Raw genomic sequence first — 25221 nt, forward strand, 5'->3', positions numbered from 1 at the left:
AGGAGATCAAAGTTGCATGGCCCAAAATGATGTATTTATTATATCCACACCGTTCATCTAGTTGGAGAGATCATTTTAGGGCATGAACCCAAAAATGAGTCACATCCAAATCTCAATTGGACCACACCACAAATAATAAGTAGTGACAATGAATTCCAACCGTTAAAACATTCGTAGGGCCCGCGTGATGTTTATTTCCCATCCAATTTGTTCATAAGGTCACACAGATGCAGAGAAAATACAAATATCATATTGTTCCAAAACTTCTGTCACCCCCGAAAGGGTTTCAATGGTAGACATTGAATCTCCCATTGCTTTTTGCAGTGTCGTGCACTTGATCTTTAGATTTATCTTATTTTTTCGGCTCAAGCATTAAAATGATCTCTCCAAATGAATGTACGGTTTAGATATAACAGTACCTCATGGTGGGACCCACAGAACTTGGTGACGTCAACAACCAGCCATATCGGTGGCTTTAGGTACACCTGCCAACCGCTTCCGTAATTTATATATTTTGCCACTCTATCCATCCATTTTATCACTGTAATTTATGTATTTTAAACCTTGTGGGGCCACTGTAGCTTATGTATTTTCTCCCTCTGTCGAACCATTTTACCGTATAATTTCAGGGCTTGAGTAACAAAATGAAGCAGATTGACCATGAATCGAACCTCGACCGTTGAAATTTTGTTGAGAACACGAAAATTTTAGATAAGCTGATATTTATATTTTCCTTTATCCATGTCCATGTGATCTCATGAAAAAGTTGGATGACATATAAACGTCACTGTGGGCCTTGTGAAGGTTTCAACAGGCGAAAATCATTATTATCTCTGTTTACTGTGGTGTGGTCCACTTGAGCTTTAGATATCTTTTAATTTTGTGTGGTACACTTGGCCTTTAGATATCTTTCGATTTTGTGCTCAAGCCTTGAAATAAGCTGAAAAAACAGATTTACGGCATGGATGAACAACTTATATTAACGGTGAGCCCAACAAGGTGTACCACACACCAACCTTGTGTGTACGTGCCTTGTAGATATGAGTGCTGACGCTTCTCTAGCTCCGGGCTGTATGAACGGTTCAAAGGAGATCAAAGTTACATGCCTTCGAAATGATGTATTTATTATATCGGGTGTAGGAACGGTTCAAAGGAGATCAAAATTACATGCCCCCGCAATGATGTATTCATTATATCCATATTGTTCATCCATTTGTAAAGATCATTTTAGAAAACGATTTAAACAATAGTAATATCCAAAGCTCAAGTAGACCAAAGAAGATATAGACGTATAGACGTGGGACAATTATTCTCACTGTTAAAACATTTATAGGGCCCACCATAACGTATTTTCCATCCTATCTGTCCGTAAGGTCACAAAGACCTTGATTAGGAGTAAAAGCAATTATCATACATTCATATTGTTTCAAAACTTCTGTTACCTCCAGAAGGGTTATCAATGGTAGACGTTTAATCCCCCACCGATTTTTTCAATGTGGTCCACTAGACCTTTGGATCTGTTTTATTTTTTGATCAAGCCTTACACCGAGATCTCCAGATGGACGGACGGTTTGGATATAACACATAACTCAAGGTGGGACCCACAGAACTTGGTGACGTCAACACATCAGCCAGTTCGTTGGTGTGTGGTACACCAGCCAATCCGCTTCGCTCAGTACGCAATCCCTTCAAGCAGCCTGATTTTAGGTAGATTGTACAAATGCCACGTGTACATAATTTCACTGATTGCGTATCAATCATCACACGCTGCCAAAGTAAAAAAGCAAACCCTCTTCAACAAACGACTCGAGCAACACGGAAGAATGTCGCTCCTTTTCTCTCTCCGTGAAAATCGTCGCAGCTGCGCTCTGTCCTCCTTCCCATCACTGTAGCTCGATTCCTACATTCTCCTCAATTCTACTGTTTGAAGATAGCGAGACAGATGTCGAAAGCTGGACCGTTGGATCTTGCCTCTGGTCTTGGAGGAAAGATCGATAAGAAGGAAGTCCTTTCAGCCGTTCATCAGTAAGGTCTTTCTGACCAGTGAGTAGTGACTACTGGCTTCTTTGCCTTTTCTCTTGGAAAGCGCTTGTGTGACTTGCACGGTCACAAGGGATATGACTTTCACTGACGTGGATAAATCTTCTTCATATGGAAGAGATCCACTCCGTTCATCAGATGCGCCGCCCTCTTTTTTGGTGAGAGAACCAAAAACTAGGCCATTTCAAAATTAATATTTGCTACACCACGAGGAAAAGTTAAATGGGGACGCCAGCCGTTAAAATCGTACACATTGTGTGTGGGGTCCACCGTGGGGTACATATGCCATCCAATCTATTCATCTGACGCGCTAGACCAGGATGAATGGATTCATTGGAAATCAGGACTTTCCAACTCTGGTGTGGGCCACACCACGTGAATTTAGAGGTTTCACTCATGATGTTATACCTTTCCTTATTGTGTGGTCCATCTAATCTTTTATTTCAATGATTTTAGGATCCGTCGTGGAAATACGGCGTACAATCTGATGGACGGAGTGGATCTGATGCATGTTCCTTCCATGTAGTGCTCAGTTTAGATGCACGTCATGACCTCTGAGCAGCACTTTCATTTCCCGCTTGCAAGCATGTATGCATGAGTGTATCCGCGTGTGGATGCCTATGTGCGTGTTATGAACGGCTGCTTCTCTGTTCAGGATCCGTGGCTCTCGTTCTTACTGTTGGATGGCACACATGTTAGAGATCTGACCGTTCATCAGGTAGCAGCGTGTGTTGTAAACATGCCATGGACGGACGCGGATTTCCTGCGAAAGCCTTTCGCAGGAAGTTCCTGCGCAAGGTTGCTGGTGGGGCCCACCACCATGTTTCTGGGAAATATATTCCGTTCATCCATTTGGGGAGCTAATTTTAGGATAAGTGACTAATGAGTTGGATCCAAAACTAAAGTGGACCACACCAGAGGGAAAATTGGGAAAAGAAATGCCTACCGTTGAAACCTTCTTGGGGTCCACCTTGATGTTTATATGCCATCCAAACCGTTTATAAGGTTATTACCACAGGGATGAAGTGAAAATACAAAATAAAATAGCCTGAAACAAAGCTTTTATGGTCGTAAGAATGTTTCAACGGTTCTCACCGAATCTCCACTGTTTACTCTCGTGTGGCCCACTTGAGTGTTGTATCCACCTCATTTTTTTTTCTTTTGTACTAAAATGAGCTCAAAAAACGGATAAACGGAGTATATTTCTAAGAAACATGGTGGTGGGCCCCACTCAGCAACCTTGCGCAGGAACTTCCTGCGAAAGGCTTTCGCAGGAAATCCGCGTCCGCCATGGACCAGGAAAAGAACATTGGTCCACTAATCGGGCAGATCACTCTTAAATGAGAAAATGGGCGGTTAGAAAAAAAATGTGACGGTCCAAATTCAATGAACGAGCGGCTCACTTGGTGAATCTACTACCCTTATTTTTAGCACATGGCATTGCCACGGTGAGCAATGCCTCATGACTGGTCCAGATATATCACACGTGTGCTATCCGACGGGAGCTAGGACCCACATGTAAGCGGCAACGAGGGCCCATTATTGCAATTGGACCACATGTGAGCCGTGACAGACTTGACGCGGTTTGGCCAGCGAACCCAACACCAGCCACCTAGCTGATGTCAATACTCTGTGGGCCCCACCATGATATATGTGTTTTGTCCACGCCGGCCATCCATTTTTCCAGCTCATTTTAGGGAATTAGGACAAAAATGAGACAACTCCAAATCCCAGGTGGACCACACCACGGAAAAACAATATTGATTGAATGTCCACCATTAAAAACTTCTTAGGGACCACTATGATATTAATTTGCCATCCAACCTGTAGATAAGGTCACATATATCTGGATGAAGGGAAAACACAAATATTAGCTTGATCCAAAATTAATGTGGCCCCTAAAAAAATTTCCGCTATCAGCGTTCAATCCCCATTGTTTCCTGTGGTGTGGTCCAATTAAGATTTGAATCTTCTTCATTTTTTGGGATAATGCTTAAAATGAGCTAAAAAAAAATAAAAATGAATGGCATGAATGTTACCTTGAATCTTCCTCAAAGCTCAAATCTCAAAAAAGGGCTTGTTAGTTAGCTTTGATTGTCGCAGGGGTAATTCCGGTAGTGCAGCATGGTCACAGCTACACCACGGGCTAACTGGGATGGGGCGAATGCTTCAATCTACCCCCTCCTACACCATCTCCCCTTCTCCTCCTCCTCTCTCTCTCCCCTCTTTTTACAAGTGAAAATTCGTATGAGAGTGAGAGAGAAATTCTTGAGCTTTTATAGTCTCAGATTTTGTGTCCAAATGACCCTGTAAGACTCTTTTCCATTATATTTTCCTATAGTGGTCTGGTTTTGGCCTACAGGGCCCCTTCGGGGGCCGCTGACTCATTCACACCAAGGGGCATGTGCCCCATCATAGGATTCGCGATTGGTCCAAATTGGGTGGAGATCGGATGTAAGTGCACCCACCTTTGCACGCTTGTTTGTCATTCACGTGACTAGTTGTGTCAAGTAGTGAGATGAGTTATTGGCAAATGAAGACTGGCGACGCAACTGGATTAGGAAACATCAGAGCTACATTGAAGACAAAGAACCGTTTCTACGATCTTGACCTTGCAAATAGATTATCACAACCCAGATAGGAAACCCTACTTAGGTCATATATTCAAAGCCAATTCCGAGTATATATTTTCTACCCTTTAGTCTTGGCTTTAGCAAGTTCCAAGTTGATGAATGATTAAATGGACTATGGATTAAAACAGAAATATCTGTCCACATTTGGGAGGACAAAGGTATCACCGAAAGCGCTCAAAACATTCCAGCAACATTTCAAAAGTAATTCGGTGTCACCGACTGGACATTTCGGTGACACCGACTGCTACCGACGAACAAATTTCAGTGTCATCGAAAGGGGTCCTTTTCATTTAGCAATTTGATGATTTAATTCGACACTATTGATTGGTAATTCAGTACCACCGAAGTAATTTGATGATTTAATTCAGCACTACCGATTGCTATCCATTGAAACTTTTTCTCTATAAAAGAGGCTTGTAGAAACTTGCAAAATCAGTGGAAAAAGGTATCATAGAGTCTCTAGGACTCTATCCATACGAGTTTCATGCTCTCTTCATTGTGATCTGTCACTTCTATGAGCATTCAAATCTCCTATTAATGAAGAACATGAACTCGTGCCTTCTCTAGAATACAAAGACCAAACCAATAAGAAAATCCTTTATCTTTTTTATACTCTAGAGCATCCATAGGTTGAACCCCTTAAGAAATCCACTCATTATCCTAGATAGGAGATTCAACCAACTCTCATTACCTTGGTTACCTTTATAGGTACATCTTATGCAATGTTCTTCATCGTGAAGCTGAATCAACAGGAAAATCTAAGCCACGCGATCGGGGGAGCACCGGGAAGTTGATTCAAGCACAAGAGCGCGAAGATTAAGCAACCCAAGACAAGCTACAAAAGAGGACTCAATCTGATAAGTGTCATTATTAAGAGTCCACAGTTTAGTCTTTATCCTCGTGTAGGATTGAGGCTAAGAGTTTGCTATCAACGAACTCGATTAGGTGCCTAGTATGGGACCTTGGCCGGTGGACCTAAACGTAAGTGCCTTGTGTGGGACCTTGGCTGGTAGGCTTAAACGGAGGTGCCTTATGTGGGACCTTGGCTAGTGAGCCTAAACGTGGGTTCTTAGTGTATGACCTTTGCTCTTACGGAGAGCATAAATTGGTGTCCTTAGTGTAGGACTGTAAAGGTTATTGGTGAACCTATTTTAAAACCATTAATAGTGAAATCCGGTGCACTTTGGGATTGAGTGTGGATGGCAGGAGTAGAGTAGGCACGTAGCTAAACCACTATACATGCTTGTGTTTGGAATTATCATTTGTGCATCTGTTTAATCATGCTTATACATGCTTGAATGTTTAAATTATTATACATGATTGAATGAATGTTATTAATTGATAGGAAATACACTCCATACACAAGCTCACAACACTAAGCTAGTTGTTATATTTACATATCTTTAATAAGCCTCTGTGATTGGATCTTCTATTGGCTTGGAAGTCTTTAGAATTATATGGCCTTACTTGCTTTAAACTGAATGATAGTTTAAGTTAGGCAATTAGGATTTTAAATAGAAGAAATATTTGAAAAGTCGTATTCACCCCCCTCTAGGACCTTGTCTCAGATTTATTATTCAGTTTCGACGGTATAAACCGCAATTTCATCAGATGCTTCGATCAACCACGGGGGACCTCATTTGCGATGGACGTTCGTTAATGATCGATTGAGGACGCGCCTATATAAATACAAGCGGGAAAATATCCTTCACTCGTACCTCGAGTTTGGTCGCAATCTAACGGTCAGAAGATCACAACTTTGCGAAACAACGAGGGCTCTATTTTACTTAAGTTTTCAAATTTCAACTTAGGGGATTCACGCATTTCAAGAACTTGACTTCTGGCTCAAGTTGAGCTGTTCTGGGCACTTTCTTGATTCGTCACCCGTGATGGGCATCAAGCCCAGTGAGACGAACATTATTTTATAGTTTTAGAACTAGTGGCCCACTAACGAGCGGTCTATAGCTCATTTGGATAATCAAGGCATTTCTGGAATGAATTAGGTATCAAAATTTCTTCTGCGCAATTGTTAGGATTTGGATTAACTATGTTCATAGTGTGACCTATTCGTAATTAGCGAAAATGGCGATTCGGCCGTGATTACTCTATATCGTTGGTTCTTAGGCTAAATGAGTAATTGGGTTGATTTGGTTTATTAATTAAGATTCGAACCACAGTTGTCTCGGCTTTAGGTAGGTATTTATTTAGTTATGATTGTCTTGATTGGTCAGTGATATGTTGGCTAAATTTGGGCCTTAGATGAATAAATCACGAGGCTAGACTTGAGGTTTAAGCGATTGAGCGGATTCGTTAGCTTCCTGTGGTTAATTAATTGAATTCATGTGGTTCTTGATTGGTATCACCTATGTATAGGCTCACCTCGAGCGTCAATGATCAGTAAGTGACGACGTAGGCTGTATATATATATATATATATATATATATATATATATAAATTAAGGATTTTTGGTAATCCAAAATAGCGAAAATTCATAATGTTACACAGACGGCCCGAGTATTAATCGGTGAAATCTTGCTTACGGTTCATGACAATGCATGAAAGAATGTGCTCTTGCAGATTTCTTACGAGCTCAAGAGGATCGGACTTTACTTAAGAGAGATGTAGATAGAGTTGTACATGAGTCGAGTCATCTCGGTTAGCTTGCTTGATTCGACTCGAAAAAGCTCAACTCGCCTCGACTCGAAGTTAGAGATGCGTGTGAGATATAGACCATTTGTCAGGCAGGTCGCACCATTAACATCTCCTGGCCGCAAATCATTGGGTGGCCTACAAGGCCCACATTGAATGTGGGCTACTGTAGAACATCTTAAAAGAAGTCAGGGCTATTTTGGAACTTGAAAACATAAAGCCTTAAATGTCTCAGACTTTATTTGAAAGAAAACAAGGGAGTTGATTTTTCTAATTCACTCTTTCATGCCAGCAGCCACATTTATCTTCTTTGCATGTAACCTCTCCTTCGACACCCAGATCCATAGCTCTAAGTGGTAGACTGAGTGAAAGATATCTCGTTTCAACACTGAGGTCTTGGTATCGATTCCCTAGAGGGGGTGGCTAACGGTGAAGTGTGGACTGACAGTGGGTGTACTAACAAGCTAACCGAGGCCAAAAAAAAAAAACCTCTCCTTCGACGGAATTACTGGGGAGCCATGCAACAAAGGTTATATGAAATGCACTCCATAAGTCTATTACATAGGATTTTGGCACAAAAGTGAGGTAGATCTAAAGCTTGGGCTATAACAATGAAAATGGTGGAGATGTGATGTAGAGCGGGTCGCGGACAATTACATGGCCAAGATGGATCAGAAAAGGCCCGGTCGACTGAAAGCGAGGTGAATCTAAAACTTGGGCCACAACAATAGAAATTGTGGGGATGAGTTGCCCACTCTCCCGGCACATATGATGACAATGCCTGGGTAAGTATCGTAGCAAACCTCTCTAGCATTTTGTAACTTGATAATGTTGTTGGATATTTTCTAATCCCACATGCGTAAGTTCTAGTATGGAATACACAAATGCAATATGAACTTTCCATCTTATTGGAAACGACCAAACGATGCTTGGATCTTCTAGCTTAAAAATCAGGCAATTCCAAAGCTTAGGTGGGCCGTGGCATACAAAACAAATGGAGTTCTAGACAAAAACAATTAAACTTTGTACATCGTGGGGCTGCACCTCAGGAGATGAACTACCTGATTTTTGAGGCAGAAGATGCAAACAATGTTGCCAACTGGACTAGAAGTTAAGATACAGCACATGCATTTGGTATTGGGATCTCTGCTTGTGTGTCAACGAGCAAGACTCCAGAAGCACATGGGATTAGCAAAGCTCAACTGTGTTTAAAATCTGCGTGCATTGGCAAACAAAGGCCATGTAGCAATGTATTAGTCACTGCTGATGTTGGCCATTGGCATTTGCAATGCAGATGAAAATGTTAGGATAGATACATGTATGTGTATACAGATATACATGTGTATCTGGTCTGATAACTTTTTAAGGCTGAAATATGGAAACTTGGATCTGTTGTATTACATTAAGATACCTAAATTATATACAAGAGTATTACACGTAGAGTACATGTATACAGCTAATACGAATCTATGTAGCTTACGTACAGCTGTACAGATATACATGTGTATATATCCTAACAGAAATCACATAATACACATAAAAGTATCAGAATCTGAATTTAGCCATACATGTGAACCAAACATGGCTAGTGATATTACTCAGATACAGATGCTTGAGAAGAATTCAAATTTCAGTCTCGCGAGCATCCCATAGCATGATTGAAGTAATGGAACCTTGCTCTACAGTACCTTTTTACATGTTGAAGAGCTCTGCCAATGTTTTACACCTCATTCCCACACTTCCTATCTCAGTCTCTAAACTATCATTTGGATGTTTTGTGAAAAAAAATAAAAATGATTGTGGGCAGTTTGTTTTCCTTAATCTTGTAACAGGAACCCGTCACATGTTTTCAATATTGCATCAGAGGCCTATTTGCAAATTCAGGTGCCTAGCAACATTGGATCGGCCTCCTGCATTAACCTAAGGTTGTGTTTGGGCGATGCCAAAATATGTTGCTGATTAATTTCGCCTGCACTGCTGTCGCGTCAAAAAAACACCCTTTGCTCTGTTTTCTGAAAATGAAAAGATCTTGTGGGGGCGCACACATGTGAATGTGTGGCACATGTCTGAAATCCAAACGGTCGACAAGAAGCATCATCATGAGAAAGAGCCTCCCTCGGAGTTTCATGCCCGTTTGATTAATAGTAAATAGGTGGCCATAATCGTGGACAGTCCTAGCTGTAGGTACAAGTTTTGGTGGGCGTTAACACCACTTGTTGCACTTGTCAAAGGAACTGATCACACCCTCTTTTTCACCCAAACCACCACCCCCCCCCCCCCCCCACTTTTTCTTTTCTTTTTTTTTTTTTTTAAAGGTTTTCTCCAAATATTTTTTTTTTTTTTGAAAGATAACTTGTATTAAAGAGAAAGAAAACAAAGGAGAAACGGAGACTGCTGAGATGGCAGAGACCGTTAATCGTTAAAGAAAAGAAAATCTACATTGATCCCACTCATATGGGAAGCCCAATCCGCAATCGTGCACTTGATCAGGGAAGACAGAAAGTGAGGAGCCTGCGCTTTGTTCTGAAAACACCTATTATTCCTTTCAATCCACACGGCCCACCAAATAGCCATTATAGCCATGCGCCAAACCCGGGTGTATTGATTTCCTATCGAACGCCGTGCCATGCTTTGAGGAGGTTATCGGCATCTTTAGGAAAGCACCAATGGACGTTGAAGCAGGGGAGGAGGGCAGCCCAGATGGAAGAGATATACGGACAGTGGATGAAGAGATGATTCACCGTTTCTTCTGCAGCGAGGCAACAAATGCAAACATTGGGGAGGATCATTCCTCTTTTCCTGAGATTATCAACCGTGAGAATCCTGTTATTTCCAGCCAACCACCCGAACACCTGCACCTTTGAAGGAATGTCGTATTTCCAAAAAAAGTAGGGGCGCTGAGGGTGGGAGACACCGTTGGAGTTGTAGAGAAGCTTGAAGAGAGACTTCACAGAAAAGGAAGAGGAGTTTTCTGCTTTCCAGAGTATGATATCTTCCCGAAACGGGTTGGGTTGAGTGTGCTGGATGCATTCCATCAAATCCACAAAATCGATGATTTCCCAGTCCTGAAGGTTTCTTCTAGTTTGGATGTTCCAGACCGGTTTGGCCGCTTCCATAGAATAATTATCGGATAAGAGACTGTTCTTCTTCGCAGCAATCCGGTAGATAGAGGGGAATCTGTCTTTCAGCGTGGAGTCTCCTACTCAATTATCTAACCAGAGTCGCATAGTCTCCCCTTCCAACTTCAAAACCAGTGCCCTGAATGACCACTTCTTTCATACAGCAGATGCCTTTCCAGATTGAAGAGACCCTATGATGAGAAGACTCACTCGTCCACCAACCTCCTGTAGAGCTTCGGTATTTACCCTTGATAATTTTATTCCATAGGCAATCCTTTTCATTGCCAAGCCTCCAAAGCCACTTGCCTAAAAGAGCCTGGTTCATCAGCTTTAAATCTTTGATGCCGGCTCCACCGTCTTCAAACCCCGTGAAAACCTGCTTCCATTTCATCAGGGGGAATTTCTCCTTGTCCTCCCTTCCCTGCCAAAGAAACTTTCGTCTCAGCATGCCGATGGATTTGAGAATGGCTGCTGGACAATGAAAGACCGACATGAAGTAAGTTGGCAGGTTGGAGAGCGCTGCTTTAATCAGCGCGAGGCAACCTCCACTGGAAAGATATCGAGTTTTCCAACCGGCCAGATGATGATGGAATCTCCGAATGACTCTCTCCCATTGATGCTTCTTAGGCTTGCCAATATCCAGAGGAAGGCCCACAAATGACGTCGGGAACAAACTGGATGAGCATCCCAGCAACTTCGCAAGGCTACTCACCTCTTGGGGATCCAAGTTGATCCCATAAATTCTGGATTTGGACATATTCACCCTCAGCCCTGTAGTTGCTTCAAAGCATCTTATCGCTGTCCGCAAGTTGGCCACAAACTCCATAGATGCTTCAGAGAAAATCAGTATGTCATCTGAAATCAAGACTGAAAATCAGTATGTCAATCTGCATTCTCCAAATAATTATTTTGGTCAAGAAATCAAGACTGGAGATGTTTCTAGCTGTCATTGGCTTTTTGGGTAGTGTTTTTGAATTATCCTAAGTATACTTTTTTGGGCAATAATCCAGGTATGAGAGATGTCATGTCGGTTTTGGAGGGGATGAGGAAGCAAGGAAAGCTGACTACACTGACATGGTAAGAGTTTTTTTTTTTTTGTTGGCTTTTCTGTTCTGATTTATTGCACTCGATTTCCAGACATGAAACTTAATATTCCTACTCTTAGATACACACCACTTCATGTAATACAGTTTCAATTGCTTATGTGATATGTGACTTGTTCTTTCTGTAGATGTACTCTAGGAAATAGTTATTAGTGTGAGATGCATGGCATGTTTTTGCTTTTTTTCTGTAAACGATTTTGCTATTTGGTAGTGCTTGAATAGGAGATTGCCAAAATGTCAATATGTATATATTGCAAACCTTGTTTTAGTTTGTGCTCTATCTCCTAAATGTTGGATTCTCCTGTTGATGGTGGTTCATATTCATGCACTCATAAATTGTACAAATAGCATACATATAATTCAAATTAAACTGTCTGAATCATGAGAAAATTACTGTAAGTCATGGCCCTAAAATCAGATTGATTGAATGATCATGACCTCTAGCTTATGGACATTTGTTCATCGGATTTGGGCCATTGACTATTTTTCATTTCAACCGCTCATTACCTACTGTTCAACTGGCTATTTAGACAATCAACTCCCTGTAATTTTTGGGTTTATGATCCATCTGAGGTGGAGCCCACAGTTTGGATAGTTTAAAATGAGTTGCCTGGATGAACCATTGCACTCACTCCATGAGAGTAGCGAAGTCATGCCTTTTGGAGTTCTAAACAACTTCTATTTTAAAATTTAACTCTTGAATCTAATGAATGTGGTTTTCAGGTAAATAAGTATTATGACCTTGTAACCAGCTTCTATGAATATGGTTGGGGGGAGTCCTTTCATTTTGCTGCCAGGTTAGGATTTCTGCATTGTATCTTTGGAGCCAATCAGCTGAAAATGAACTAATCAGGATTGAATTTTTGTTATTTCAGATGGAAAGGAGAATCACTTGGAGAAAGCATCAAACAGCATGAACACTTTCTTGCTTTACAACTGGGTTTGAAACCCGGAATGAAGGTTCATTTTATTAAAAGTGAAAATCAATGGCATATACATTATCAAGATTCTTTGAGAATTTATGGATTTTTCTTTGGTTTGTCGATGCAGGTTTTGGATGTGGGATGTGGAATTGGAGGACCACAACGGGAAATTGCTAGATTTAGGTAACTCCATTTCTCACAATTTATATTTCTTCTGGCTTTCAACCAAGGAACTTGTAATGTTATGTAGCAGTCGTAATCCGACAATTGCAAAAAAAGAAGAAGAAGAAGACAGTTCTCAATTAAATCATAGATTTATTTCTAAAAACAAAATTCAGTTGATTATATAGCTTGGTTGCTTATTGTTATGACATGTTTCTGAGTGTTAGAGAGTGTGCACATGTGTATGTAGTACCAAAGCTTCTTTAGGACATGATATTATATGTCTTTGGGATTTATTATTAATAAGAAAATGAGATTAGAGACCACTCCTCTCTAACCATAAGGGCATGTTTGGATACATGGAATCCAAGTCAAATGAAAGGAAAAAATAATAACAGTAATTATCCAATGATGATTTCTATGAGAACTATTAAAACATGGATTCCAATTTTGAGTTCTTGTTTGAGTAGATAGTGGAAATCTCATATGCCTCTCACAATACTCGCCTAGTTTCTTGTGCCAATGATCCACATTATGGAAAAGTGTAATGATTGCTTTGATTTCACCCTTTTCTTCACCATCCAAACAACATAAATCATCACATCAGAGGAAAACCTCTTTCCTTTTCTGCCATTTGTCAAGGAATCCATGGCTTCCAAACATGGCCAAATTTGATTAATTATAAACCCCAAAAGCCTATTATATGGTGTCCTGAAGGAGTGCCTGGACCACTCTCTCTCTCTCTCTCTCTCTCTCTCTCTCTCTCTCTCTCACACACACACACACACACACACACACACACACACACCCAGAGCAGAAGCTATAATAATGATGCTTTTGTGCAATGATTGGTTGCAGCTCAACAGTCATCACAGGGTTGAATAACAACGAGTACCAGATTTCAAGAGGCACTGTGAGTGTTAGCTTTCTTTGTTGCATGATGATGCCTGAAGACACTCCAGCCACAGGGTTCCTTGCGTGCATACTTTTACTCTGAATATCCTCTAAATTAGGAATCTCCCGGCAAGGGGCGAGTGGGTCTTCTCATGCCGCCTGTACATTCAGCATCTGATTTGGGAGATATACATGGTCAAGGTCTTTTTGGGAAAATCATGAATTAGAGTATTTTCCTGCAATAAAAAAAAATAAAAAATAAAATCCTTGCATGGGAGGGTGCCAGTTTCATCTTCAGTTCCATTTAAATGATTTGGTTCTTCTATATAGCATTTTCACTGACAAATGCCACTCCACAGGAACTAAATCGTTTAGCAAGAGTAGATGAGTCCTGCAACTTTGTCAAGGCCAGCTTTTTCCTTTCCTTCTTTCTCTTCATTCTTTCAGATTAAAAGCTTGGTTCTTTCTAAACCAGAGTTTAATCTTTCTTAATTGCTTTCAATTCATTATCTTTGTTTTCCATGGCTGCAGGCTGACTTCATGAAAATGCCATTTTGCGATGATTCTTTTGACGCAATATATGCAATAGAAGCTACATGCCATGCACCAGATGTGGTATGTTCTTTCAAACTCTGAGCATTTCTAGTAGTTCTTTCCCATCAATACCAGCAGATAATGTTTCTCATTTCAAATCCTAAGTTCCAATACTTCTTCATGATCTTTGTTGTCTGGTTGCAACAGCTTGGGTGCTATAAAGAAATTTATAGGGTGCTGAAGCCCGGTCAGTGTTTTGCTGCGTACGAATGGTGCATGACTGATTCCTTCGATCCCAATAACAAAAATCACCAGAAAATCAAGGTAATGCTCTCACAGAGCATATAGAATTGTAAAGCTCTTAGTGAAGGTTTTCCTTAATTAAACAAGATTAAAGAAATTAATCTCATGTGATAGCTATTAGTATGTGAAGGAGCTCTCAATAGAGAGAGGAAACACTCCTTTTATTGCAGAAATTCATTTACCACTCGTATATGGGGACTGTTTGGATTTGGGCAAAGTTGTGTCATTGACTGGTAGTCCTTGGCATGCTATCGAGGCTAGCTGGTCATGGACATGCTCTTCCTGACTAGCTGTTTCATCCCTTGTCACCCCAGAATAGGGGGAAGATGGATTGTGGCACATGTACGGAACTTAAGATTGGTGCTTGAAGATTGATGGTGAAACATATGCACATGTGGGATGCTTGAACTTGGAAGGTCACACACATGGCATAATGGAACATATCACGCTTGTGCATGGATAAGAGTGGTCCTCATGTTTACTAAAACAGGAAGTGCATTGACAAATAGTTCCACCTCTCTTCTAGAGACAACCAATCAATGGTTTAACAATAACATATCTGTGATTATTTGACTAGAAGTCCCTAGGTTCCCGTGCACAAGAGAGTTGACAAACCATTTATATATACTTTTGTCCATGACTACTAGTCAATGGTCTCATAGGATGTGGCAGTACATATAAAAGAGACATGAACATATGAGTCAATTTTAGACAAAATTCTACTTTCATAGCATACATCACCTGGTGTGTACATGCACAAGGTGTCTCTAACATATAAGCAAGCAACATCGTGCATGAAGTGTCCTTCCATACACATGCATGGGACCTGTCATGCATGATCGTGCATATATAATAACGAGCAAAGTTGGCATTGCATCTAACAATATGCATGTGAGTAAAAATGCACTGACAATTGTGAGACAGGCTGAAGTTGAACTTGGAAATGGCCATCCGGACATAAGATCCATGGAACAATGCCTTGATGCTCTGAAGCTTGCGGGGTTTGAGGTAAGAAAACTTGATTGATGACCCGGTCCCTACCATGGAAACTTTTTCCCCCCCCCTTTCTTTTCTGTAATGGAAAGACAATGGAATTGGATGAGGGACTGACATTAGTTTATTGGGATTGCTTTATCCGAAGGTCCTATGGGAGAAGGATCTTGCCACGGACTCGCCTGTGCCTTGGTATTTGCCTTTGGATGCCAGCCATTTCTCTTTAAGTAGCTTCCGTTTAACAGCTCTTGGGCGTTTCATCACTAGATACATGGTAACTGAGATTCCATATTTCCTCTCTTTGTGGAGATTAGTTTAGTAAGGCTTTTGGATTTGAATTGAAAACATTCCATTTCTTTTTACTTCTTATGGATGCAAAAGTTCTATTGAATCAATAGGAAATGACAAAAAATAAAAATAAAAAAATCAGTGACATTTCTGAAGATCTATGATGAGAAAGTAGCCCTCAAATTCCTTTACTGAAAACTTGAAAGTAATGTAATTGCAGGTTAGAGGCCAGTCTACATGCAAAGGAAGTATACTACAATTTAGCTCTTGGGAATCCAGCCCTTGAGAAATGGATTCCATTAGTGATGAGCTAAATTTGTGTTTTCGGTTATGGGAAAAGGTGGGAAATGGATTACCATGAGAATACAATTCCCAAATTCGCCCCTTTTATGGTTATGTTGAAGATTATGGCTATGAGCCTACGGCTCACTTATTTCTTAGTTTTTTTTAGTCTTTGGATATGCTGGCCATTCTAGTTAGTGTATTAGGGGTAATTTTGCCATTTTTACTTTTTTAATACTTAAATGATAGGAGAGTAGGGACGTGCTCTCTCATCTTTTTCTTTTTCTTTTTTTCTTTTTCTCTCTTTCTCTCTCTACCTTTGATGCTGATCCATCACACAAGAAAGGGAAAAATGGGCACAAGCAAGAAATTGAGAGAAAAAAGAAGATTGATTTCTTTGATTGGAAATGGAGATGACAATACACTATATATTACTTGAGGATTCACTCACCAAAATACAAGAGGACTTACTCACTCTCAATGATCAAGAGATCTCACAAGAAAAAGAGAAAATACACTAATGCCTCTTCTCATATCACAAAACAATATTTGTAGAGAGATGGGGAGGGGAAGATTATAGAGAGAGAGAGAGAGAGAGAGAGAGAGAGAGAGAGCCATTGTGTGTGTGTGTGTGGGGGGTCGTGTGGGGGGTCAGCTGTTGGGCATATGTTGGGCCCTACATCATTGTTTCTCTTTTCTTCTTCTCTACGTCATATCTACATAAGCTATAGATTCCAATCTCTAAGATGGGTTGCAAATTTTTTGAAAATTGGTTCCTATCCATATTTTTTTTAAGGATAAAAGGCCTCTATTCTCCTAACAACTCTTTGCTGGTATCCAATGACAAAAACTGGATTCCTGCGAATAGCTTTTCCAATACCCAAACACCATAGAATCTTTTTCACTCAGAATTTTTATTTTCCTGAAAACAGGTTCATGTCCCATTTTAAGATTCAAGGAGCGAAACTACCGTTCATGTCCCATTTTAAGATTCAAGGAGCGAAACTACCGTTCATGTCCCATTTTAAGATTCAAGGAGTTGCTTCCTTTTCCTCTTCTTTATTTCTTTAAAAGTTTCAGGAACAGGCAACTCACAAATCCTTTGATTTTTGTAGGTCAAGGCATTAGAACATGTGGGCCTCGCGCCAGAAGGGAGTGAGAGAGTTTCATCTTTTCTAGAAAGAGCTGCAGAGGCACTTGTAGAAGGTGGAAGGTGCGCACCAAGCACATCTATTGATTCTGGCACACACATCCTACATATAACAAAATCCAAACTGTCCAAATAGTGGGACCCACTGTGGATGGAGCATGGCCCCAAAATCACATTTATTAGACAATACTGACCTCTAATAGTGGTAATGTTTGCTGAAACTGCACCCCTGACTATCAGCCTGTTAGAATCATACATTCAATGTGGATCTTGGGATATAACCCATCTACAGTGAGAGCCTTGATTCGGATAGTTTGAGTTCAGGTACATGTATGCCACATCACATGGGTTGTGGCTAGATTATCAAAATAAATCTTCATGATACATTACTACTACGTTTTGCATTGTTTACTTTGTATTGTGTTCAAAGAGGCCATTTTCAGTGGCCATTGACAAACCCACACCTCGTCGACTTGGACAGGAAGGAAATCTTCACACCTATGTACTTCTTCTTGGCTCAGAAGCCTCATTAGGTCCCCCTAGCTAGATTTTCAGCTGACTGAGATCTTTAACAGTCTGAAAGCTGCTCTATTCTTCACAGTGAAATTGGGTTATTTTCTACAACACGCTTTTTCTGCATGGAAGTTCCTGTATTTTATTACTCGAATTCATGCTTTGTGAAATGCAATGGAAATGAACATATTGGTAGAGAAAAGAATGTTAGCTTTTGCAGGTGTTTATATTGATAGAGAAAATAATGTTAGCTTTTGCTGGTGTTTACTCTCACCAAGTCATGGTTGGAAGAACGTTCGAACCATGTCTGTGTATTTGAGACAACTCAATGAGGTTGAATATATAGAGATTATAACATCTATACAAGGAAAGTAATAAAATCAGAATCCTCTACCCATGGAAACCAACTATATAAGGTATGCTAGCTATACAAGGTATCTTTCAGTCTGTACCTATCTGACTGCCTTACCATCTTGAAGATAGCCTCCTGTAAATAGAGAGGAGTTGAAAGCTTTTGTGTATTTGAGACAACCCAAAGGGGTTGAATATATAGAGATTACAACATCTATACAAGGAAAGTAATAAAATCAAAATCCTCTACCTATGTTAGCTTTTGCTGGTGTTTACTCTCACCAAGTCATGGTTGGAAGAACGTTCGAACCATGTCTGAGACCATTGATTGGAGTTAAAAGGGTACCTGCCATTCATTGAGCAGGTTGCCTATTTTCTGTCAAACTAGCTCAAAGTAAGGATTTCACTCTTCTTCTTCTTCTTCTTTTTTTAAATTATTTTTTTATAGAATGGAAATGAGCAGGGTGTGTTTGTTCTATTGAAACGATTTCATAGATACAGAAATGGATGTGGAATCCACAGGAAGTAGAACATTGCATATTCTGCGAGGAAATATGTGTGTTTGGTTTGTGAAATGTAAGTTCTATTCCTTTTAGCAGTTCACAATCAATTTAGGGTACGTTTGGATTGGAAGAATTAGCACCAGGAAGGACGTGATGAGGTCGATCACCGTCTTCCTCAAGGATAATTACTCCGAATCCACAGAGCTTCTCTAGACTCCTCAGAAAGATTCGTCGAATCCACGAGGGATGAAAACAAAAAATAATTTCTAATAATTCAAAGCAAATTGATTGACGATTAAAAAAAAAAAAAAAACGAAATTACAATCCTTTAAATGGTGAACTCAAACCTAGGACGGAGACTCAGACTCAAACTCCTTAAAAACGTGACTTACTATGAATAGTAAACATATTATTTATAGACGGTCATGATTCCTACTAGACTTCATGGTTTTCTGCCAAAAATAGCAAGTATTCGATTTGGCTTAACCACGTTAATGACATTATTCTCTTAATTTTTTCTAAGCCCTTTTCATGTTGGGTACAACTCTTACAACTCAAAGGATTAAAAGTTATGAGCAAATTAAAACTTACTATTTGCAGTAAAATGGAAATAAAATGGACTTTTGACCGTCGATCTGATGGAATCTTGCAAATCCGGTGTGGACAACCCGGCATAGCGGGTTAGTTGGCTAAAGTAGCTTCTCCTGCCCTAAAATCATATATGGTGCGTTGAAAAACTCATTCCGGTTTGTGAGATACGACTGTTTTAAGGTTCTAACGGTCCTAATCACTTCCGCCTCTGATCAGGCCTTCTCTGGTCCATCTTGGCCATGAAAGTGTCCACGACCTTCTCTACATCAAGAATTCTTAGTGAAGGTTTGCTTGAATATACTCCGGCATATTGCAATAAGATATGTTGGTACTCTAGCTGTTGGATTTGGGCCTTTTTTCAGTGGTACTTATTGTTTACTTGATAGGGCTCTCCTTAGATGGGAGATGCCTAAAAAACTCTTAGACTGAATATTTCAAAGCATAAGATCCAAATAATTGAATAGAAACAAACCAATTGAGATCTTTTATTTATTGACTTTCTATCGTAAAAAAGTGAGACTTGTTTTATAAATGGTTTTAATCATTGGAAGATAAACCAGATTCAAAGAGTGAAGTCCCAACGTGTCATAATGCAATTAGTGTGATGTATCCAAGCTAACCTTTACTCAACGTGGGGTTGAAAATCTTAATTATTATGTGATGAACATTTTTCTTAGCAATTTGCATATATGGATTCTGTTTTCAGGGGTCTTGTTTGGATAGCATTTGAAAATCTCATATTTTCCTACCAATAATCACTTTATATTCTGTGCTTGAAAAATTAGACCATGAAAAAAGTTAATAGTTACTTGATGGAATATACTAGTGTCTCTGCTATTCAAAACACACTAATGGAAAACCTTCTCCATTTTCTTAAAATTTCATGATTTCTTGGTACACAAACATGTCAGTCCTTTTTAAGACAATGATATTCATTTTTATTTTTTTTATTTTTCACAAATGTTGGAGAAGTAGGATTGGAGGGATGTTTATTTTCAGTTTCAAGATATTGCATAACTCATGAGGCTTTTGCAAGTGAGCTGCTCTGGTAGAAGTCGGTCCGTCTAGGTATCACAGGGATTATTTTTGTTATGAGAGCCACGTGGCTGGAGCTTTCATGAGATCCACCTGGTCCATCAGGTACATTGTCTCATTTTTTCAATTGAACCCAAAAATCATGGTCATCCAAAACAAAGGCAGGCCACAAGAAACAGTTGGGATGGAAGTATGGAACACTCACCATTAGTTTGTGTGTTTATAAGCCATCCAATCCATTCATCTGATTTACTTCATCAGGACAAAAGCATTACCCAAAAATTACAATATTCTAAAACTTAGGTGGGATATACAGTGTAATATATAGGTATTGGGTACAATTTCTTAGTGTGGCCCACCCGAGTCATGAATCATCATAATTGTTGGGATTAATTCCCATGCAACGGACGGTGTGGATTTCATGTGCATCAAGTCATTTCTGCCAAGTTAGTGAGAGTAACCCTAGTAGGTACCTAGCACGAGGTACGAGTACTTTCCTTTCCAAATCGGGATTGCTATCAAACATTCAACTAAAGTCACAAATCAAAGCAGTAGATCATGACCTACTGTAATAGCAAGACCTACCGTAACAGAGTACAAATCGTGATTGCTATCACGATTTCAACTAAGTCCCACGCTCATGCCCAGCTTGGGACTTAAAATAATAATAATAATAATAATCAAGAAAACAGTTCAAAGCTTTTGTAGACACACTTCCACTGCTGTGATTGAATGTCCAAACCATACGTCATGACTCATGACCTGTTGTATCATTTCCTCTCTGCTACATGAGCCAACTTGGCACATGTGTGCAAGATCTAAGCCGTGCATCAGCTAATTAAGGTTGTTATGTAGAAGTCCGGTTTCATAATTTACAAAGCAAGTGGGCATTTAAAAGTAGTTGACTGGGTGGGACACGCCACACAAGTTGAGCATTTAACTTTTAACCATCCATTTTTTTTTTCATCATCTGATTGGACTGACTGACTTTGGGCCATAACACTTGCATCAGCTAAGGTTGTTATGTAGATGTCCCGTTCCATATTTCACAAAGCAAGTGGGCATTTAAAAGTAGTTGACTGAGTGGGACATGTGACACAAGTTAAGTGTTTAACTTTTAACCATCCTATTTTTCTTTTTTTCATCATCTGATTGGACTGACTGACTTTGGGCCATAACACTTGCGGCCACCAATGGCACAGAGTAACACCCAGGTCTATAGCTCAACTGGTAGACTGAGTAGAGTTACCCAGTTTCAACCAATAGCACGGAATAGCGCCATTTCTGAAAAGAGTTTGTAGATGGGTGAAATGATCTTTTTGGCACGAGCCCCACGTTTCTCGGAAGAGGAACGCTAGTGCGCTGGTTGAAGTTGCACTTTTTTTTGGCACGGGCCTCTAACGCGGAGACTTGGGACACGTGTGCAAAATCCAAGCCACTCATTAGTAGTCCGATTGCAAAAGTGGTGGGTAGTTGACGGAAACTAACGGTTGTGCCCTATTCATGCTATTATAAGGAGAGCTAGTGCAGGGTTGGCATGAGAAAGAGGCGGATGAAAATACCTTAAAGATATCCGTGTGTTTTTGTGGAATCAATTGTAAATCCTTTTTTTTAAAAATTTATTTATTATGTGTGAATGGATGGTTAACCGAATGATGTAATATGAGTAATTGGAAAAGTTTAACTAAGGAACAAAGAAACACAATTGAAATAGTTTGGCTGACACGAGGAATAGTTAAGTAAAAGAAAAAATGTAATAAAAGAAATATTTACATAAAGACTTTTCGAATATTATAACCGCTAAAATAATAGGAAAAGCATTAAAAAAATGTAATAAAACAAATATTTAAATAAAAGCTTTTAAACTACTATAATTATTAAAATAATAGAAGAATAAGCTAAATTAATATAGTGAACACCAGATCTCACATTGATTGAATCAAACAAATTTATCAATTTACTTTATCTCAACTTATCATAAGAATTGTGGTAATTCTTAATTATAATATTTACTTCCAATTCAAATAAATACTCATATATTGGATATGTTCTCTATTCGATATCATGTAATTCTTTATTCTTTTAGTTGCTTATAGTGATTGATTATAATTTGTTCATTTTGTTTTATTGCACTAGTATTTTAATTATTTTTTTTCTATTTTTGTTGAAAGCACAAAGTAACCCGTCTTTAAATGAAGAACCTGGCCCTTTTAAATATTGCGTGATTATTAAAAAAAATTGTAAGCAGCTGCGCAACTAACTAATCTTCTCATAATTTACTCATATATGTTCATACCGAGCATATCTACCAATTTCAAAACTCAGGGTCGAAGTCAATCAATTTAAATCAAACTGTTTTATCGATACAAACATGCCCACGCACATTACACATGACATACAACAAATTGGATAGCCAATCATATCAACCAACCACCATGTTCCATATGCCGTGAGGCCCAATATACACTATAACCAACCTGAATTTTTACCGTTTGAAGGTACATGATTAGTGCCCCTGATAAGCAGCTTGGGTACTGCGTACGTGGTTGAGGCGTGGGATGCCACTTTAAAAACGTGCCAAAAAAAATAAATCCCTCTGATACATACTCTGGCAGAGCCTGATGGATGATACACAGATACTTGTGAATGGAATAAAATTGAATAAAAGTGCCCTAAAATTAAGCTATAATTAAACCGACTTCTAAATTGGATGGGATTGGCGGACATTTATTGGGCGGCTAAAACCTACAATATCCAATGGTCCCATTTATGCATACAAGTCTCAATCACTCTAATTTTGAAATTATTGCTTAGATTCCACAATTTAGTCAACTTGAGTGGGTAAATTCTACGTGTAAGATTCCCAATGGCCTGCATATCAATCATGATAGGTGGCCTGAGTATCATGTAACTCTCAGGAAAGGACATGCAATGACTCACCCATGCGATGCAATGATGTTACTTGGTGACAGGCTTCATCTCACGGAGAGTAGATTAGCTGAGAACCTGGCCTCACCCAAGAGGATGTGGCACTTACTAAGAGGCCATGATGCATGTATTTGTATCCAGGTTGTCTATCTGTTTTTCGAGATGGTTTTAAGGCATTATTCAAAAAATGAAAATATCCAATTATCTGGTGGACTATACCAAAGGAAATAGTTGTGATTAAACTCCTTACCATTATAAACTTTTTAGGCCACACTTTAATGTTTTCATAGTGTTTATTTGCCATCCGATTTGCTGATAAGGTCACATAATTGATCCAAAGCTTTTGTGGCCCATTAATGATCAATCACCACTGTTTCATATGGTATGATCCACCTAATAATTGGATTTGCTTCATTTCCTGGATCATGCCCTAAAATATTATGGCATTGATGTAAAATACATACATATATCAAGTTGGGTCCCACAGTAAGTGAGCGCCGTCTTGGAGGTGTCTCACGTAATCCCGCATCTAACACATGCACAGGGATGCGGATTGTGTATTGACAGTATGAACAGCGAGGTTACTACTTACATGCTCTATGGGCCCACATGATATGTATGTATTTTATCCAAGCTCTTTATCTATAGATCAAGATCCCATCCAAATCTACAGTGCATCACATCACAAGAAAACAATGGTGATTGATTGCCCACCACTAAAAACTTATTAAGGTTCAATGTGATGTTTATTTGCCATTCAATTTGTTGATTAGGTCGCGCACACTTGGATGAAAAGAAAACACAAATATCATTTTAATTCAAAACTTTTGTAGCCCATGAGAAGTTTTGAACGGTGAGAGTTCAATCAACACTCTTTCTCATGGTGTGGGGTTCATATTTGATTTGGATATACCTCATTTTTAGGCTCATGCCTAAAATATATGGAAAAATAAATGAATGGCATGGATAGGACACATACACCATGGTGGGTCCACAGAGCACTCAATAACCAGTAAGCAATCCGTGTACCTTGCACGGAGCTCTTTTTCACTGTGCCGTTCCTGCAAACCTTCGGAGCAGGCAATTCTCGTCCATTGGTTACAGGCAATAACATATTAGGTGGGATGATTGAAAACACTCAGATCTATAGCTCAACTGGCAAACTGAGTGCAGATACCTCATTTCAACACTTGAGGTCTTGGCATCGATCCCTAGCGGGGGTGGCTAAAATGGAGTGTGTGTACACACATGGGTGTGTACTAACAATCTAACCCAAACAAAAAAAGAAAAAGAAAGTGGGATGAATGAATCATGTGAGATGAGATGCATGCGCAAATTCACTGGCTACTTGAATCTTATTCCATCTGCATGCCAATTTGGTACTTTTTCATATCATTGTAGGGGATATCCCCAAAATGAGGTAGATCCAAGATTCTAGTGAACCACGCCATAGGAAGCAACACTGATAATGATTCTCTTGGTTGAAATTTTTTTATGGCCCACCGTGATGTTTATTTTCCATCCAACCTAGACTTGATGAAGAGAAAGTGAGATATGCGCTGTCCATAAAGCAAGCCCAGTGCCTGTGATGCGGTGCATATAAATGTACATTATCGATAAAACTCATAAATTAACATGGGGCTTTCAAATGTAGAAGATTTAAAATTCCAACACCTTATCTCTTGTGGAATAGGATGATATGATATCCGGATTGATTGAATCATTCCCATTGATTCTAAACACAAATAAATTATTCGTAAGACCAAATGCATTTTCATACCATATATTTTCACCTTTCAAACATGCTATAAAAAAATCCAAGAAACATTCCACTGCTTAAGAAAGCATTAGATTTCATGATAAGTGTGTATTGAGTAGGGCGTTCGTAGCAATGAATTCGGGAGAAAATCCTTCGTAATCCCTCATATTTTGAGGTGCCAAACGGCCTTAGAGCCAAGCTCCTCATCAGCGGTCCCACTGCCTAGATGCCTCAAATTAGACTGGTAATACAATCAAATCAAATGGCTCGCACTCGTATGCTGAATCTAAGGGCCTGTTTGGGAGCTTGGATTTAAAGCCTCCTACTTCCAGCTAGAAACTCTCTGTAATCCAAAAGTAGATATGTACATGACTCTTTGTAATCCAGAAGTAGATATGCATAGAACTCTTTGTAATCCAAAAGTAGATATGCACCGGTGTTTGAATTTTATTACTAAATTAACTTTAA

The 25221-nt window shown here is 39.5% G+C and overlaps 1 protein-coding gene across 2 annotated transcripts; it reads left to right on the forward strand.

Annotated features, from left to right (window-relative positions):
• The first annotated feature begins 1824 nt into the window (after nt 1-1824).
• LOC131222583 (cycloartenol-C-24-methyltransferase-like) lies at nt 1825-17776 on the forward strand. 2 transcript variants are annotated; one of them, XM_058217713.1, is made up of 13 exons: nt 1825-2025; nt 11452-11518; nt 12268-12341; nt 12420-12504; nt 12595-12650; nt 13488-13542; nt 13883-13930; nt 14055-14138; nt 14265-14381; nt 15285-15368; nt 15502-15627; nt 17039-17136; nt 17555-17776. In XM_058217713.1, the coding sequence occupies exons 1-13, from the start codon at nt 1943-1945 to the stop codon at nt 17604-17606; spliced, it is 1029 nt and encodes a 342-aa protein (XP_058073696.1). In that variant the 5' UTR covers nt 1825-1942; the 3' UTR covers nt 17607-17776. The 2 variants fall into 2 exon arrangements, with proteins under 2 accessions (XP_058073696.1, XP_058073695.1); XM_058217712.1 differs by having other exon boundaries at nt 17039-17776.
• The last annotated feature ends 7445 nt before the right edge of the window (nt 17777-25221 follow it).

Source organism: Magnolia sinica, chromosome 13 (assembly GCF_029962835.1).
Source record: "Magnolia sinica isolate HGM2019 chromosome 13, MsV1, whole genome shotgun sequence".
Classification (NCBI taxonomy): Eukaryota; Viridiplantae; Streptophyta; class Magnoliopsida; order Magnoliales; family Magnoliaceae; genus Magnolia; species Magnolia sinica.